The sequence below is a fragment of the Ictalurus furcatus genome, chromosome 6 (genome assembly GCF_023375685.1).
Source record: "Ictalurus furcatus strain D&B chromosome 6, Billie_1.0, whole genome shotgun sequence".
Taxonomy (NCBI): domain Eukaryota; kingdom Metazoa; phylum Chordata; class Actinopteri; order Siluriformes; family Ictaluridae; genus Ictalurus; species Ictalurus furcatus.
The window spans coordinates 18958200-18974562 of NC_071260.1; the positions used below are offsets into that span (position 1 = coordinate 18958200).

At 37.3% G+C, this 16363-nt stretch overlaps 1 protein-coding gene and 1 pseudogene across 2 annotated transcripts; one reads left to right on the top strand and one right to left on the bottom strand.

Moving 5' to 3' along the window:
* Nucleotides 1–10855: 10855 nt before the first annotated feature.
* vgll3 (vestigial-like family member 3) lies at nt 10856–13832 on the bottom strand. 2 transcript variants are annotated; one of them, XM_053626914.1, is made up of 4 exons: nt 13326–13832; nt 12256–12580; nt 11627–12121; nt 10856–11441 (listed from the first exon to the last, which is right to left on the bottom strand). In XM_053626914.1, exons 1-4 carry the CDS (start codon nt 13431–13433, stop codon nt 11401–11403), a joined length of 969 nt encoding a protein of 322 aa, XP_053482889.1. In that variant the 5' UTR covers nt 13434–13832; the 3' UTR covers nt 10856–11400. The 2 variants fall into 2 exon arrangements, with proteins under 2 accessions (XP_053482889.1, XP_053482890.1); XM_053626915.1 differs by having other exon boundaries at nt 12256–12517; nt 13326–13829.
* Nucleotides 12717–12895, top strand: LOC128609396 (uncharacterized; annotated as a pseudogene).
* Nucleotides 13833–16363: the final 2531 nt, after the last annotated feature.

Sequence of the window (16363 nt, forward strand, 5' to 3'; positions counted from 1 at the left end):
CTCAGGCTGAGCGAAAGGAGCCTTGGCCCTGCTCCTTTACACACTCGCTGCACCTACCCAACTTCCTCTGGACTGATTGACAGGTGTTTCAGGGGGCTGCCATCAGAGAGACATTTTACATATGTGAAGTGCCTCCCCTCGTCATGTCTTCCCTCCTCTGCTAATCGGTGTGATGCATGCTGCAATTGGCAAACACAATGCCTGTCAGTAATGTTGAAGTAAGGCTAGAAATACCAATTGATCTGTCTCTCTACCTCACTTAGATTATTGATTACTTAGTATTGCTAGAGAATTAAAATGTATGTAAAATAAATTATGAGATATGATTAATTCGTTTACTCAGTATTTGACACCGTGCAGGTGGCAGCCCAGGATTGTGTTACTATAGCAGTCCAGACACTGTGCCACTTGCCTAATGCCTAGCTCAATCTGGATGGTCATGGGTCAGTACACCAGGGATGGCCTCACATACCTTGTCCAGTTAGGGACACTTGGGGCAGGTGGGGGTTTTAAATCTCCAGCATGGCTTGGAATGTAGAACAGGTGGCAGCAGTGAATTCCTAACTGTATTAGTGTAAACCAAGCTGCTATTATTGGTGTATGGATATTAAGTAATTTATTAGGTTCTCATCTGATAGATGGGGTTTGATCTGTCCTGCGTTTTTAGAGTAAAATGAATGCATTTATATAAAATCAATATATTGCTAAATGTCTTATAGGATAGTCACATAAATGTGTCTGGCTTAGTAGTTGTGGTGAATGTGTTAAATATCGTGACACAGTATATTATAGGTATACTTCACTTACATTTTCATACAAGGAATCTGTCTACTGATTTATTAATGCAGAAAAGTTCTAAAGATTAAAGATGGAAAGGAAAGCACTGAATTATTTAGGGCAGGTCCCACTGATTAGTGTAATTGGGAACGTGACAAGATTTTGACGGATCGTTTCCTGTATGAAGACTTGGGTCTGTTCTAACTCAATTAGTTGACAATGGACATATTTGAAGGGAGAGGACTTTCAGTAGTGCTATTGTGCAAGACCCTTTGCTGTTTGTGTGTTTAGGCTGATTCACCACAACAGGGGTCTGTCAGAAAACAGCAAGTCAATGGCAAGGAAAGATACAGGCCTCAGAGAATTCAACTAGTAGAGTCACTCACAGTGTGAGCATGCATACACAGCACTGCAGTCCTCATAGTGTCTTTCTCTCTCTCTTGAGTCGGTGACAGCTGTAGCACAGACATTTTCCTTGTCATTACAGGCCCTAGTGTGTGCTCTTTTAAAGAGTAAACCTAAAATAAAGTAAAGTAATATAGAATGCACAAATGTTGTCTATTGAGCAATTTTTTTTCCCACCTGGACTGAGCTAAACCTTCATTATTTGTGGTTGATTGCTAACATGTTGAAATATGAGGAGTGATGACTCTCAGTGCTGTGAAACAGCCTGACAACAGGTGCAGCAACTTGGAGGATAAAGCATTTAATAGATGCCTGAGGAGATTATAAATCTCATTAGGACCAATTATCTCACAGTATTTGCCTTAAGGCTGTTATAATCCTGCAAGGCCTTTAACCTGGGCAGCATTAATTTGCTTTACCTTATTGTTCACAGGGGGAATTCAGAGCAGTAATGAATGATCCATGTGCATGCTTTGGCAGACCTGTGCTTTGTTTGGAGTATACTCACTTTGGCTGTGCTGAGGAGGTGTGAAGTTTAGGCATCAGAGAAGAGACTGAATCAGGTGTGCAACATTCCTCTGGCTGTGGCATGCCTAAAATCTCCTCAGCCACAGTCCCAATGCAAATTCCTGTCTAGCACTAACAGCTCTCAAGGATGCACCCTCAGTTAGCACTCTATATTCCAACAGGAACAGGATAAAATGTGTTGCTGCAAAATATTGACCTGGATAAAACATGTCAGTGGGCTATTGAGAGCAGAAATAACATTTAATTCCTACAAGGCCAACCCTATAGCCCATCAAAAGCGAAGGAGCAGTCTGAATTTTTCTTCCTTCTTGGCCACTGGACTAATTGGCGGTTTTAGGTGGACTTCAAATACAGCTACAGCTGTTGACTTTGCTGTGGTGAAAAACAAACGGCCGTGTAGTTGAGGGCTCAGCTCACACAGAACACACTAATTTCATTGTGAGCTCAGGAAGCCTGTGGCAGAGCTGGGATTGAAATGCGCAACATGCCAAACAGATGTACGGTCTCGCACCGAGGCCCACACGGATCGTTGCCAAGCTCCTGAGCCACAGAAACAGGTGGAGGGTGTCCACTAATCTCTTATTAAAATGGAGATGTATTCTAGCTATGCCTACACTGGGCTGTTATTCTAGCCTTTGGCTTAACATTGCCTCTCATTACTTTGCACTCGTGCAGCACTCATTCACTCTATTAAACGCATTTCCATTTTGGGGGGAAAAAAGACCAAACAAACGTTATATTACTGCCTCAATCATGATGACAGTGAAATAACTGTGCAGTTAAAAAAAAACAAAAAACAATCATACAGTCAAGCAAATAATATTTTGTAGTGAGGACTTTAATAAATAATAACTTTCATAAGATAGGAAATAACTCTGCTCTTTTCATGAAGCATGCTCTGCGTTGCGCAATATGCAGTAAGTCATGGGTTTCTGGGAGGAGTGGCGCAAGACGCTTGTGAGAGGAACGCCTGCTTGCTCCCACCTGCTCCTGCTTTAGTCCATCCATTAACAGGCCAGACTTTGTTTAGACATGACTAGTGGATGTTGAAGTGCAGGCCTTCTAATGAATCTCTTCCTCTCATCAGATGACCACGGGGCCCAGTGATTAGCACCACTAATGAAAATATTTGGCATGCTCAAACTATATCCAGAACACTCTCTTACACTCAGACATGTAACTCAGAAGCTGTAGACATTATAGGAGTGTGCATAGAGAAGGCACACACAATTTTTTTTAAAAATCTTTTCTTTATATTAATTTCATTTAATTAGATCTTTATTTTATTTAATTATATCTTTTCTTTATATTAATTTTATTTAATTATATTTGACATGTGTTATGTCCAAGATAAAAGAGAGATAAGGGTCAGAACAAATAAATGAGAGTGTTGCTTGAAGTGAGTATTGTTGTTATTTTAATGATTGATTTATTGAACTGAATTACTTTTCACTGATGAAAAACAATGTGTCATTGGGTGAAGTAGCCAGGAAGTTCATCTGTGTGCTTTTGTGACATTTTGTTTTATGTTACTAATGCTAGTTACTAATTTAACTTTACTAATTAGCATTAGTATCATAAAAAAAAAAGTTTAATAAATTAATTTTCAGTGTCTGGGGTCAGAGCTGTGTACTTATTTAAGGCAGAATTAGTAGAACATAATATCTTTTTTGCTTTTTACCCAGTCGCTGTGATTCAAAATGAGTTGACCTTTTAAATATGTATTTTTGATAGATAATGTCTTTCTGTGACAATGAAGAGTGCTAGACACGAGGTACATCTTTAGGGGAAAGAAAGTACATACAGTAAATATAATAATGGAAAGAGAATAGTGTAGCAAATACTCCATTCAATGTAATATCATTACTAATCCAAATAATACTGAATTAGAAGTAGAAACCTTACAAAATTCAGTACAAACTTGTAGAAAAGACACCACCACATACTCACAGATTGTATGGAATATGTTATTTCATCTTCTCCATCCATTTGCAGATATTGACTGCGTTGAGGCCATCCTCTATCCTACAGTAATAAATATTTGATAATATCATTAATCTTTTATTGTTTAACATAAAATAAGGGAAGCTACAGTGGGCAAGTGCTCTTCAGGTGGAGGGAGCAGACATGCTGATGGGATATTCCTAATTCCTAACATTATAAACACACAACAGCGTTGACCTAAACATGTATTTTAAGTCATATTTCACTTTTATTAATGGCTCTGCAATTTGGCCTCTTATTCACCGACCACCTGCTCTTACCATTACTATGATAGTGCTCTGCAATTATGTATTAATATATATATATATATATATATATATATATATATATATATATATATATATATAAAATTTGGCAATTATAATAATAGCCAAATAAGCAAAGTGTATTTAGTCTAATACCAAGATAGTTTCGTACTTGGCTAAGTTTATTTGAATCAAATTCCATTTTGTAAGTAATTCGTAAGTAATTGTAAAATCATTGAAGTTTTCTACCATGAAAATACAAACTGTAGAAAGGTAGAAAGGCATATAATGATAGACAGATAGTACTGAAGACAGCTCATATCAAATGATATGCTCAGTTTAACATAACTTACATGTTAGGGTGATAATATGCATTGGCTGAAGAAAATGGGCAATGCCTTTAATATCAAAGCAGAACCAGAGTACAGTGTTTTATTCTCTAGTGCCTTGCATGAGGAAAGCAAATTAGTCAAAATTAGTCTTCTAAATTAGAAGTGAAATTGGCCTGTGGATGTTAGGGAGCAGATCAAGCTTTAGGTTGAGGCAGACTTTATGACTGCCATATGGTCTTGTACATTCCTGAAAATAGAGGTGTGCCAAAGGGGTGTAATGAAATAGGGGTGGCTGTGTTTGTGCTGTTTCACATCCAGACAGCTGGTGTTGTTACACTAATCATCTGCTCAATTACGCAGGAATGGTGCTGAGAGATGAGGGAAGGCTCCACTCTGCCCTACAAGCACTCCAGCTCACCCCCTAGGAAAGAAAAGATAAACTACTTTCTCCAGGTTTTAGTCTCATTATATTCAATTAAAATAATGCTGTAGGGCAGTGGTAGCTCAGTGATTAAGGTGTTGGTCTACTGCTCAGAAGGTTGTGAGTTCAAACCCCAGCACTGTCAACCTGCCATTGTTGGGCCCTTGAGCAAGGCCTTTAACCCTTAATTGCTCAGATGTATGAATGAGATAAATATAAGTCACTCTGGATAAGGGCATCTGCCAAATATCATAAATGTAAAATGCTTACCATTGTACGTTGATTTATACATGTAGTGTTCTTTTATCGAGCTGATGACTATGTTTTCATACAGAGATTTTGCTCCAGGAGATGTCTGGTGCACTAGCAGTTAATAGTCTGCAGCACATATGCTCAGTGGTGGAGATTTATTCATTTATTTTATATATGAAATAGTGAACCAAATTATATATATATATATATATATATATATATATATATATATATATATATATATATATATATATATATATAACAACACATTATATGTAATAAATATTTAAATTATGCTGTTAGGAGGTAAAAGTGCAAAACATTGGTTTCATGTGGCTGTTTGAACACTTTCCTTCTCAGTTATGATCATCAAGAGCTCTTTATAGTGAGAGTATCCATCTTGTGGTGATAACTCTGTGACCATTAATGCTTTTTAATACTGTGCAATTTTTAGTTTTATCATGTGACTTATACATAGAATTTCATGAAGCATTCATTAGATTTCTATTTTTCTTCTGTCTGAGCTATGTGACATTCTTAATATTTCATGCCAAGACCTTAAAATTCTAAGCCTATATATGACAATTCTATGATTACTTTAGTTGATTTCTGCCACAAATGTCGGTCTTGACTGAAAACCTAATTCAAGTTTTGAAATCTTAACAAAATCTTATATACATATTCTAAATTTATTTACTGGTCATAAACTGGTTTGAACCTATTACCTCAAATTATGCCATTAACAGGTTTTCTTCATTAGTTTTTTTTTATTTTACGTTGTGCTCTTCAGTAGTTGTAGCATCCCAAATCTCATATTAAATTAGTAAATATACAGCAAAAGACATGAACAAATTTTATTGTACAGTGCTGTGAAAAAGAATTTCTTCTGTTTTTGTGTATAAATATATAAATTGTTTCAGAAATTAAAACTAAATCTCAGATAAAACAAAGGCAACTTGAGTAAACACACACAATACAGTTTTTAAATGATAATGTTATTTATTTATTTTTATTTTATTTTATATATTTATTGAAGCAAAAAAGTTATCTAATGCCAACTGGGTCTTTGTGAAAATGTATTTGCCCCTGTAGTTACTAATTCCCCAAATCTATGAAATTGCATAATGGGGTTCAGTCTGATTACTGCAAACCCTGTTCAATCAAATCAACCCTTAAATAGAACTTTTTCAACTGCATGAAGTTGGTTAAAAGATCTTACCCAGTAACACAGTATGCCAAAGTTGAAAGAAATTCCAGAAATTATTAGGAAGAAGGTGATTGAAATACATCAGTCTGTGAAGAGTTACAAAGCTATTTCAAAGACACTGGGACTCGAAAGAACCACAGTGAAAGTCATTATCTCCAAATGGAAAAACTTGGCAAAGTAATGAACCTTCTCAGAAGTGGCCAACCTTCCAAAATTCCTCCAAGAGCACAGCAACGACTCATCCAGGAAGTCACAAAAGAGCCAAGGACAACATCGAAGATCCTACAGGCCTCTATTGCATCAATAAAGGTCACTGTTCATGACTCCACTATCAGAAAGACACTGGGCAAAAATGGCATCCATGGAAGAATGGCCAGGTGAAAACCACTGCTAACCAAGAAGAACATTAAGGCTTGTCTGAATTTTGACAAAAACACACCTTTTGGGAGAATGTTCTGTGGACTGATGAGTTGTGGAACTGTTTGGAAGTCAGGGGTCCCATTATGTCTGGCATAAATCAAACAGAGAATTCCACAAAAAGAGCATTTATACCTACGGTCAAGCATGGTGGTGTAAGTGTGATGGTGTGGGGGTGCTTTGTTGCTTCAGGGCCTGGGCAACTTGCAGTAATTGAGGAAGACATGAATTCTGCTCTCTACCAGAAAATCCTAAAGGAGAATGTCCGGTCTTCAGTCCGTAAGTTGAAACTCAAGGGCAACTGGATTATGCAGCAAGACAATGACCCAAATCATAGGAGTAAGTCTTAGTCTTATAAGTAAATGAATGACTGATTTCCAGTTATCGGAAGCATTTGGTTGCAGTTATTGCTGTTAAAGGTGGCACAAACAGATTTTACGTTTAAGGAGGCAATTAGTTTTTCACATGGGTGATAGGAGTTGAATAGCTTTTTTTTGCTTCAATAAAATAAATAAATAAATAAAAACTGTGTTTTGTGTTTACAGTTGACTCAGGTTGCCTTTGTTTTATGTTGTATTTTTTTTAAGCTCTAAATCTATTTAATATGAGATATACACAAAAACATAAGAAATCAAATACTTTTTCACAGCACTATATATTAGCATCAACAAAATTGGAAAACCCATATCTTAAAAAAAACAAAAAACTTTCCGTTTATGGTTAATTTTTCCCCCCACAGGAAGTATCAGAGCTATTTTAGGCATCATCCTGCCATGGTACTGTCAACTGTCTGGCTTGGAAGTGCCTGCGGTGTGTCCAAAGGACACCGGTAGGAGCCCTGAGTGAATTAGCATATAAGTACATTACATGTTAATGCAGGGGCTACAAGCTGAGTACTTTGATTTCTATGCTTTAAGCAGGAGCTGCATTTTTCCAATGGCTGGTTTCCTGAGGGAGGGACTGTGCCTGGAGAGTTGGCTGGGGGAGAAAGCTAGGTTCCTTGTATACTACTAAGAATGCAGTGGAGAAAGTGAAGCATTCTCTCCACTGAGCTGTTAGACTTGGATTTATCAGTGATTACACATTCAGTTAATAAAAAAAAAATATATTCTTTGAAAAGGCTGCTGTGCCAACCTAATATGCATCCATCTTCCAAGTTCATTTAAACCAAATCATATATTTTCTTAACATTTATAATACAAAATTATTCAAATTAATGTCTTGGGCTTGGGTTAGGAACATTATTATAATCCAGTGTATCGACAGTCTGCTCCATATATATATAATTAAAAATACTAATTCATCCTTGATAGAAGTCCTCAAATGAGTCTTATAAGCTGATATAAGCTGTCAAACATGCAACAATACCACACTCATGAACTAATTTGCATCAGTATACCTCCTATATACCAGTATATATATACCAGTATACCTCCTATATACAGTGGGGGAAATAAGTCTTGGACAACATTTTTTTTAGGTAAATATATTTCCAATGAGGCTATTCACATGAAATTTTCACCAGTCATCAGTATTAACTCAAGAAATCTAGAAATATAAAGAATTCACAACATTAAAGTTCATAAATAATATTATGTGTAATAAAGTGGAATGACACAGGAAAAAAGTATTGAACATGCTAAGAAAAAGCAGTTCTCCAAGGCAAGGTAAAGCAAGGAACCAGCTGAAATCTGTCAGTAATTATACCCCCTATATGTGCAAATCAGCTGGATTAGTAAATTGATGGTCTATAAAAAAGCTTTTCGTTACCAAGGTGTCACACAAGAAACATCTCACGATGGGTAAAAGCAAACAGCTCTCCCAAGACCTTCGGAACCTTATTGTTGCAAAATATATTGATGGAATCAAATATATAGGAATCAAACTTCTGAATCCTCCAGTAAGCACCATTTGGGCCATTATCCACAAGTGGAAACATCACTCCGTCATCAACCGGCCACGCACAGGAGCTGGAGGTGAAAGCATCATGGTGTGGGGATGTTTTCTTCGCATGGTACTGGCAGACTTCGTATAATTGAAGGAACGATGAATGGAGCCCTTTACTGGAAGATTCTTCAGAAGAATCTGCTGCCATCCACCAGAATGATTATGAGATGTGGGTGGACCTTCCAGCAGGACAACGAACCAAAGCATACAGCAAAGGAAACTCTCAATTGGTTTCAGAGAAAAAAAAAATCAAGGCTTTAGTATAGCCCAGTCAATCACCTGACTTGAATCCAATTGAACAAGATTTAAAGACAATATCTTTAGAAAAATGGACCAAAATCACACCTGGATACTGCGGCTGATTAATTTCTTCATACAGGAAGCGTCTTGAAGCTGTCATTACAAACAAAGGCTTCTCAACTAAGTATTAAATAAGTTTCAGTTAGCGTGTTCAATACTTTTTTCCTGTGTCATTCCACTTTATTACACATAACTTTATTTATGGACTTTAATGTTGTGAATTCTTTATATTTCCAGATTTCTTGAGTTAATACTGATGTCTGGTGAAAATTTCATGTGAATAGCCTCATTGTAAATATGTTTACTGAAAAAAATGTTGACAAGTCCAATACTTATTTCCCCACTGTACAGAAAACAACAAGTAGATCATGTATTATTATAGAGGAGAGTTGTGGTTACTCATGTGGAGAGTGGTTCATTGTAGATGGAACCACTTCATTTATCTTGAGCTTCATTTCTGTTGGGGCCACTTGAAGAGCTCTCTTCCTGCACCTGATCACAAGCCTTATGTTCTCAGGACTTAGATAATCGAGAGTGGAAATTAGCAAAGCACTAGTACTTCAGATTACTCTATACTAAGTGGGCATCTACTAGAGCTTATATTCAAAAACATAACAACAAGCTGTTCAGTTCTAGACATACAGTAGTTAAGGTCCAAATACATTCATCTGTCCATCCATTTTCTGTACCGCTTATCCTACACAGGGGTGCAGGGAGTCTGGTGCGTATCCCAGGGGACTCGGTCCACAAGGCGTGGGACACCCTGGACAGGGTGCCATCCCATCGCAGGGCACAATTGGACACACTCGCACACTATGGACAATTTATACATAGTCCAAATACAGAGCTTATGTATTCTCATAACACAAAGTTCCTTTGGCATAGTGAATACCCTGATCTGACTGCAATAGTAATTTTGGACAAATGTGTCTAAAGCTTCCATAACATATTTCAGTTCTATACATTTTAATGATAGTCTCAAACCTGACATAAATAGCTGACCTAAACACAATCTGTCTATTAGTAATGGCTTGATTAAATCTCAATTAAAAATCGAATTATTTTAATTGAAGAGACAGAATGACAGGTTCAGTCCCCAGAGTCTAAAATGTCACAGTATAATCATATACAGCTAGTGGTTGGTCCTGACACCTGGTCAGAGATTTCACTACTAGATGATGTGTGACGTTCTTGTTCCCAACATATCCAGCACTGCCCCAACAGCTGGCTGAAAATAATACAGTTTCTGGCATTAGTTTCCCATCAAAAATATTTAAAGTTGTAGTTCTCCAAAATCATGTACAATTTCACACCAGAGCACATACTGCACGATCTTTACATTCTTGGACGGATTTTACGGTCATTCCTCTCCACATTTATGTGGTGTATCTAACTCTGTATTAAATCATGGTGTCTGCAGTGGGTGTGTGGTGTTTATTAAAACTGACACGTTCTCACTTGATTTGGCTCTAACAGGAAATGCATTAAACTTTTCAATTTCAGGTCAAATATATTGTCATTTCTAAGAATACAGCAAATTTTAAAAAGCTTCTCAATGTTAGTGGCTTGGTGAAAGTGGGGTTGTCCTGCTGAATTTGAATGGAATGACACAATGCCTTCTGGGATTCTCAGTGCTCTCAGTGTTTTCCCAAAATTGGTCAAAAGCCTATCATTGGTCTACTATACACTCAAAGCACTTCTGCCATCAACATGTGTCATTAGTTGTCCTTAAGTTATTCATTCACTGACATAAAATGTAAAATACTTTGGTATAACATAATGAGATCTATTAACCAATACATACAACACAGCATCCAGTCAACATAGCATATTTGCCAATAGAACTTAGCAATTTATTTATCATTTAGCATCAAAAACACTTACATTCTTATTCAAAAGTCAAAATAATACAACAAAACAGTTAACACTTTGGTAGAAACAATTTGCACAAATTTCTTAAAGAACTGTCAAATCTGTAGATCACAAGACCATAGACAAAATATATTAAAGTAGAACTTCTATTTGAACAAGGCTGCTACTCAAACATTCACATATTTATAGCCACATTAACACAAAACTGGCCTTCATTTGAAACGAGACAGGCAGTTCTTTCAACAAAACCAGTGGTATGTGCTCATGCTTCTGTTCCTGATCACAAACCACCAAACAGGAAATGTTTCGACGTGGTTTACAAAAATTAGGAAAAATATACCTCTTAGACTTGGATACATTTAAGTGGCTTCCTTCATTGCATTCCCTCTGTGAGAGCTCTTTGAAAGTCCAGGTGGGACAGCACTCTGGCCGAATTCATTAACGCCTCGCTCTTCGCATCATACACAAACTCAGACAAGATGGCTTGCTTTTACAGAAAGTTGATTTTCTCCAAGTTTATTGTTATGCTTGTCTAATGGAGGGAGTCAAAGTTTCCTTTCCTGAGTCGCCTCCCAGGAAATCTGAAAGCGTTCCAGGGAGAGATTCCACAGTGAGACTCTGGCCCATCTCACATTGCTCATGTCAGCGCTGCTCTACTCCAAGGCTGTGTGTCATTGGTTGGTTTTCTCTGTTTCAGAACCAGACACTGGCTTTTGCTTTGTCCTGTTCCAGAGCTGTGAGAAAGAGAAAAAAAAGTTTAATACAGGCACATATATTCCAGATATTGCATATTAATATAGGGAACTATATATGGGATACTTTGTTGTTAATACATATAATTTGACCACAGTTATAGAGTGTATAAATTCAATTATTGGCCTGAACATGTATTACATGGAGTATTATATTTTCTTCCTACCTGTGTCATAGATATCTACAGAGCCATGGAAGGATGCTGGCCAGCTAGAGGCAGCAGGCTCCAGCTCTGTCTTGATTCCCTCTGTATTAGAAGAAGGGCTACTCGATGCTCTCATGCCAGGCAGCAGAAGGGCACTGAAGCGGTGGTCCAGAGCACTGCTGTGGCTGTGATGGAGCATGGGATGTGCATGAGTATGGGGATGATGGTGGCGTGGGTGCATATGAGGGTACATGTCATGGACATGATGGTGTCCGGTGCCACTTTGGCCACCCAGGCCATAGGGCCATGACTCAGTGAGGGCTGAATGAGGGGGCAGGCCAGTCTGGGTCAGGCTATGGCCACTCCAAATGCCAGTATCTGCTGTGTGGAAGGCAGCAGCTGCAGGGAAATCACTATGAATGGAGGGGATGCAGGAGTTGGACTGAGATGGGTAAGTACTGTTCCATAACGAAGAGGGCAAAGAGCCACTCTGACCCTCGCAGAGAGAAATGCCATCTGAAAATGACAAACATCTGAAACTATCAGTACAATACTGATTTAAAAGTCATGTATTAATACAAACTATCTATATCTAATATTAAAACGTACATAAAATCTGATGATATAATTGTCATCCTGGATCAACGTACCTTTCCATAATCCTCCAGATGGGAGCCTAATGCTCTTGGTGTCATTACTGAAGGCACTAGGTTGGCTGAGGGCACGAGAGAAGTGCTCATCCACCACATCGCCAATGTCCCCACGGAAATATGTGAAGAGCACACATCTGGAGCTCAGATACTCTGTCTCAGCTGGTTGTGAATCCTTAGATCTCACCTCCTCCTCACCATGCTGCTCGTCATCATCTCTTTGCAACTCAGTCTCAGGTCTGGGCTTCTCAGCCTCTTTACTCTGGACACAGTGTGCAGGCAAGTTAGCAAAGTCCTGCATTCTGCTGTATGTGCTGAACTTTTTCTGTAGAGCAACATAAGAAGTTTTAAATGTTTTAAATGAATACAATGCATACACCTTCAGTTCCTGTTGCTGCACTATTGGAAGATATTCCTTGACGAACTAGGTAATAGTTTTTGGTGAACTATTGATTACTATAATCCCTTTTCAATTCGCCTTTTGGCTAAGATCAAGTGTATTATGTTCTTATCAGTTTAATATTTGATACGTCATCCATACGAGGACTTTATATTTCTTGAATTTCCCATATGGGGGATCAATAAACATGCATCTTTATCTTATGTTGGTGTGTTGTAGAACCAGTGAGGTCAAGCTCTTAGTACTTTAAAGTGTTTTGCAATTTTAAGCGACTGCATAAATAGTCATAAATCATTATTGTACATTTTTGAGTCTGTAGCGTTTGGCTTTTTAAGCTGATATAGAGACATTATCAGTCTGTAAAACTATTCACTTTGCTTTACAGCTGATACATAAATGACAGATATCTTTTCTTTCATTTACTTATTCATAAAATGCAACTGATGTAATGGTATCAGTAACTTCCACCACAAATGTCTAAAACTTAATCAAATTAGCTGTCACTAAAGTGGTTCTGAGAGCATAACCAATATATAGCCTACCACTACGTAAAAAAAATACAGATAAAAAAATAATTCAATAAAAAGTTAGATAAAGGTATTTCAGTAAAAGGAGACAGGAAGAAAAACTCTTACTATGCACTTAAGAATGCAGAAGTAAGGGACTCTACCTGCTGCTGCTGGTGATGATAGTATGCCGCTTTATAAGCTGCTGCTGCCGTCGCTGGCAAGTAATGATGAGCTCCATAATTCTGATACATAACATCCAGGCAGCTCATGGCAGAAGGCTGTCGGTAATCTCAATAGGTTTTCAGACAAGCGGCCGTATCTGCCTCCTCAATGAGAGATAAATGCTGGTGTCATCACTGCTCTCTTTATAAACCTGAGCGTCAACAAAAGCGCTGCAGTGTGTAAAAGGGAAAATTTACATACAAAAAGTTTTCCCAATCGAGGATTCACCACCTACAGCTCGTAGATCAAAATAGAGAAACGAACGCGAGCGCTCCTACCTAAAGAGTTACCAAAAGTTGCAGCAAGCTGTGCTGATTGGATGGAAGTTTAGCGCGCCCTCATCTGATTGGAGGAAGTGATTAGCGCAGTCACACACCCACTTCGGGTCCAGAGCTCGACAAACAATCAAACCATAACTCTAGGGGTCTTCAGAGACGAATGTAAATAGGTTCCATGAAACGGATCTGTGAAAGCTTAGTTTTGAGAAACTAACGAATTAAGTAGCGAAAATAACTTCTTTTTTCCCCACTTCATTCTCTAGACATCAAAAGAAGCCATATGTCGCCACTGACAATACTATTTTATGTTAATGTTAATGAAAATGGTTGATCATTTTCATTTACGAGTGACCTGTGTCTGTTCAGAAGAGCTGTCTATTCCATTCACTTTCTAATTGCCATTCAGTCTGACTGGGCTATACGCTTGTTTGAATTGAAATACGTTTATTTAAGCACGTAATTAATTAATTTGACATAATATTTGAACAAGACCATGTATGTTTTTTGTTTTTTTTGTTTTTTTTTAGCTTGCAGTATCTCTGTGCAAGCTTATTTTGAGATTAGAAATTGTTTTGCTCGTCCGCTTCTATTAATAAGTTTTTAATATGTTTTATGGAAGGTTTGAAGCAGGTATGTGCTGCCACCTGCTGTAGGCTTGGAGAGTGTATGTTCCATGGCATTAACCCTTCATTTCCTGTCATATTAATCAGTTATTCATTTTAAAGATTGTGGGAGGTATGTAGTTAAAATACTGAGGAATTTAAAAGTGGACTCACATATGGGTCCTGGGTCTAAAGGGTTTATGTAATCTGACTGGATTTTGGTTGATAGGTTAGAGTCCTTAAACCCAGAGTCCCTTACACATAAAAATAAATAAATAAATAAATAAATAAATAAATTATTGATATTGAACCCATATAATATTAAACCCATGCCAGAAAGCGTACATGTACACACAGACACACAGACAGACAGACAGACAGACACACACACACGTTTTTTTTTACTACCCTTGAGAGTAACTATTAATGTATCTATAATGCTATGCATATATGCTTAATCCTAAGCATAACCTCAACCTCTGTGACCAAAATTAATTAATCAATTAATCAACAAATAAAAGCGGCATAAAAAACTGTTTTCTTGCAGCCAAATGTCCTCATAAGGTCAAATCTACCAGATATATCTATCCTTGAGATCCAAAATGTAAAAACATGGGGCATCTTAGAATCCTGGCAAGTTTTAATGGTTTAGTGCTACTACTCACAGTACTGCATGTGGGAGTAGCATTTTATAGGGACCTCTACAAACAGATGGAAGGATGGATGGATGGATTTTAAAAGACAAAAGAAATGTGATGATTAAATAGTAGCTACAGTGTTGGTGTGTATTTTAAATTCAGAATTAAAATTTTGTGTGAAGGGTTACCAGAATATTGTGGTTTAGAAGCTAGTTTAATTTCACACTAACAGGTAAGTAACAGCACAGGGAGCCTGATGTATTATGTCTTTGAAATCCATAATGTCTATCAACTTGTTTTAGAAACCATGACTGCAAAAGAAAGATTTTTAAAAAGGTATTCACTGCAATTAAATACAGATTTGTATTTGTATCTTTCTTCATACTCATTCCCTGAACATTTTAAGAGGCAGAGATGATAATAGGCATTATGCAATAATAATACAAAACCTTTTTATAGATCGTGCACACAGACAATTATTATATTATTTAGATAAGGTTTAATAATATCCTTCTCACAGTCAGGATGGTGTTTTGGCAGTGCATTTATTAATGTGTGGTAATTACACATCCATTCCCAAAATAATAAGAACATTTTCTATAGCCTATTATACATAACAATTTGTAACAATTATTATTTTTCTTTAATTTCTACATTATGTGATCTGAGTGATCAAAAGATATGAACAGCTTATTAGACAATATAATTATTGTTGATTTGAAAAAAGCACAGTAAGCAGATGAGTGAGTGAGTGTGTGTGTGTGTGTGTGTGTGTGTGTGTGTGTGTGTGTGTGTGTGTGTGTGTGTGTGTGTAGCAGCAATCTCCTCTGACTGGCTGTGTCCTCATCCCCTCCTCCAGATGGTATGGAAGAAGCATGGCCTGCAGGATGTGATCAATCCCTAGAGACACATGAAGAGGAATGCTAAACTGTTTATTCTTTGCTTTGCCTTAATACCTGTTTAATCCCCCCTTTGTCCTGTGAGGGGAAAGAAATGAAGTCATGTGGATTTTAATTAGTATAAGGGGAAAAAGAAATGTCTTGCAAAAAATAACGATGTCACTGTGAAAATTATTATGCTAAAAGATTAGTCATCATAACTTCTAATTAAGAAAAGTAAAATAATGTATACAACTGCGTAACACTGTGACACAAATCTTAATTATCCACATGTTTTCATTTTATTACAGTAATGGCTCATATATTTTTCTCTCCAGAAATTACATTATTACATCCCAAAGACCATGCTCCAGAGTAATGTTAATATTAACACAACAGTCAAGTAGGGACCAAAGGTCCCTCTGTCCATCTACCCAGTTTCTGTGTTTGCTAATGGTTTGCTTTGTTTTTGTTTTGCTTTAGTTTTATTAGCCCTCTAAACTCCCAGGAACCATTGGCAAGTCCAGACATAGACTTTATGGCCAAAAGTATGTGGACACCTGACCACCACAGCCATATGT

What these genes read in the sequence shown, in the direction of transcription:
- vgll3 (XM_053626914.1), bottom strand. Translation starts at nt 13,433, where the DNA reads ATGAGCTGCCTGGATGTTATGTATCAGAATTATGGAGCTCATCATTAC. An exon ending in ATCATCACCAGCAGCAGCAG is followed by an intron (nt 12,581 to 13,325) that starts GTAGAGTCCCTT and finishes GTTGCTCTACAG; the next exon opens with AAAAAGTTCAGCACATACAG. An exon ending in TGTAGATATCTATGACACAG is followed by an intron (nt 11,442 to 11,626) that starts GTAGGAAGAAAA and finishes TCTTTCTCACAG; the next exon opens with CTCTGGAACAGGACAAAGCA.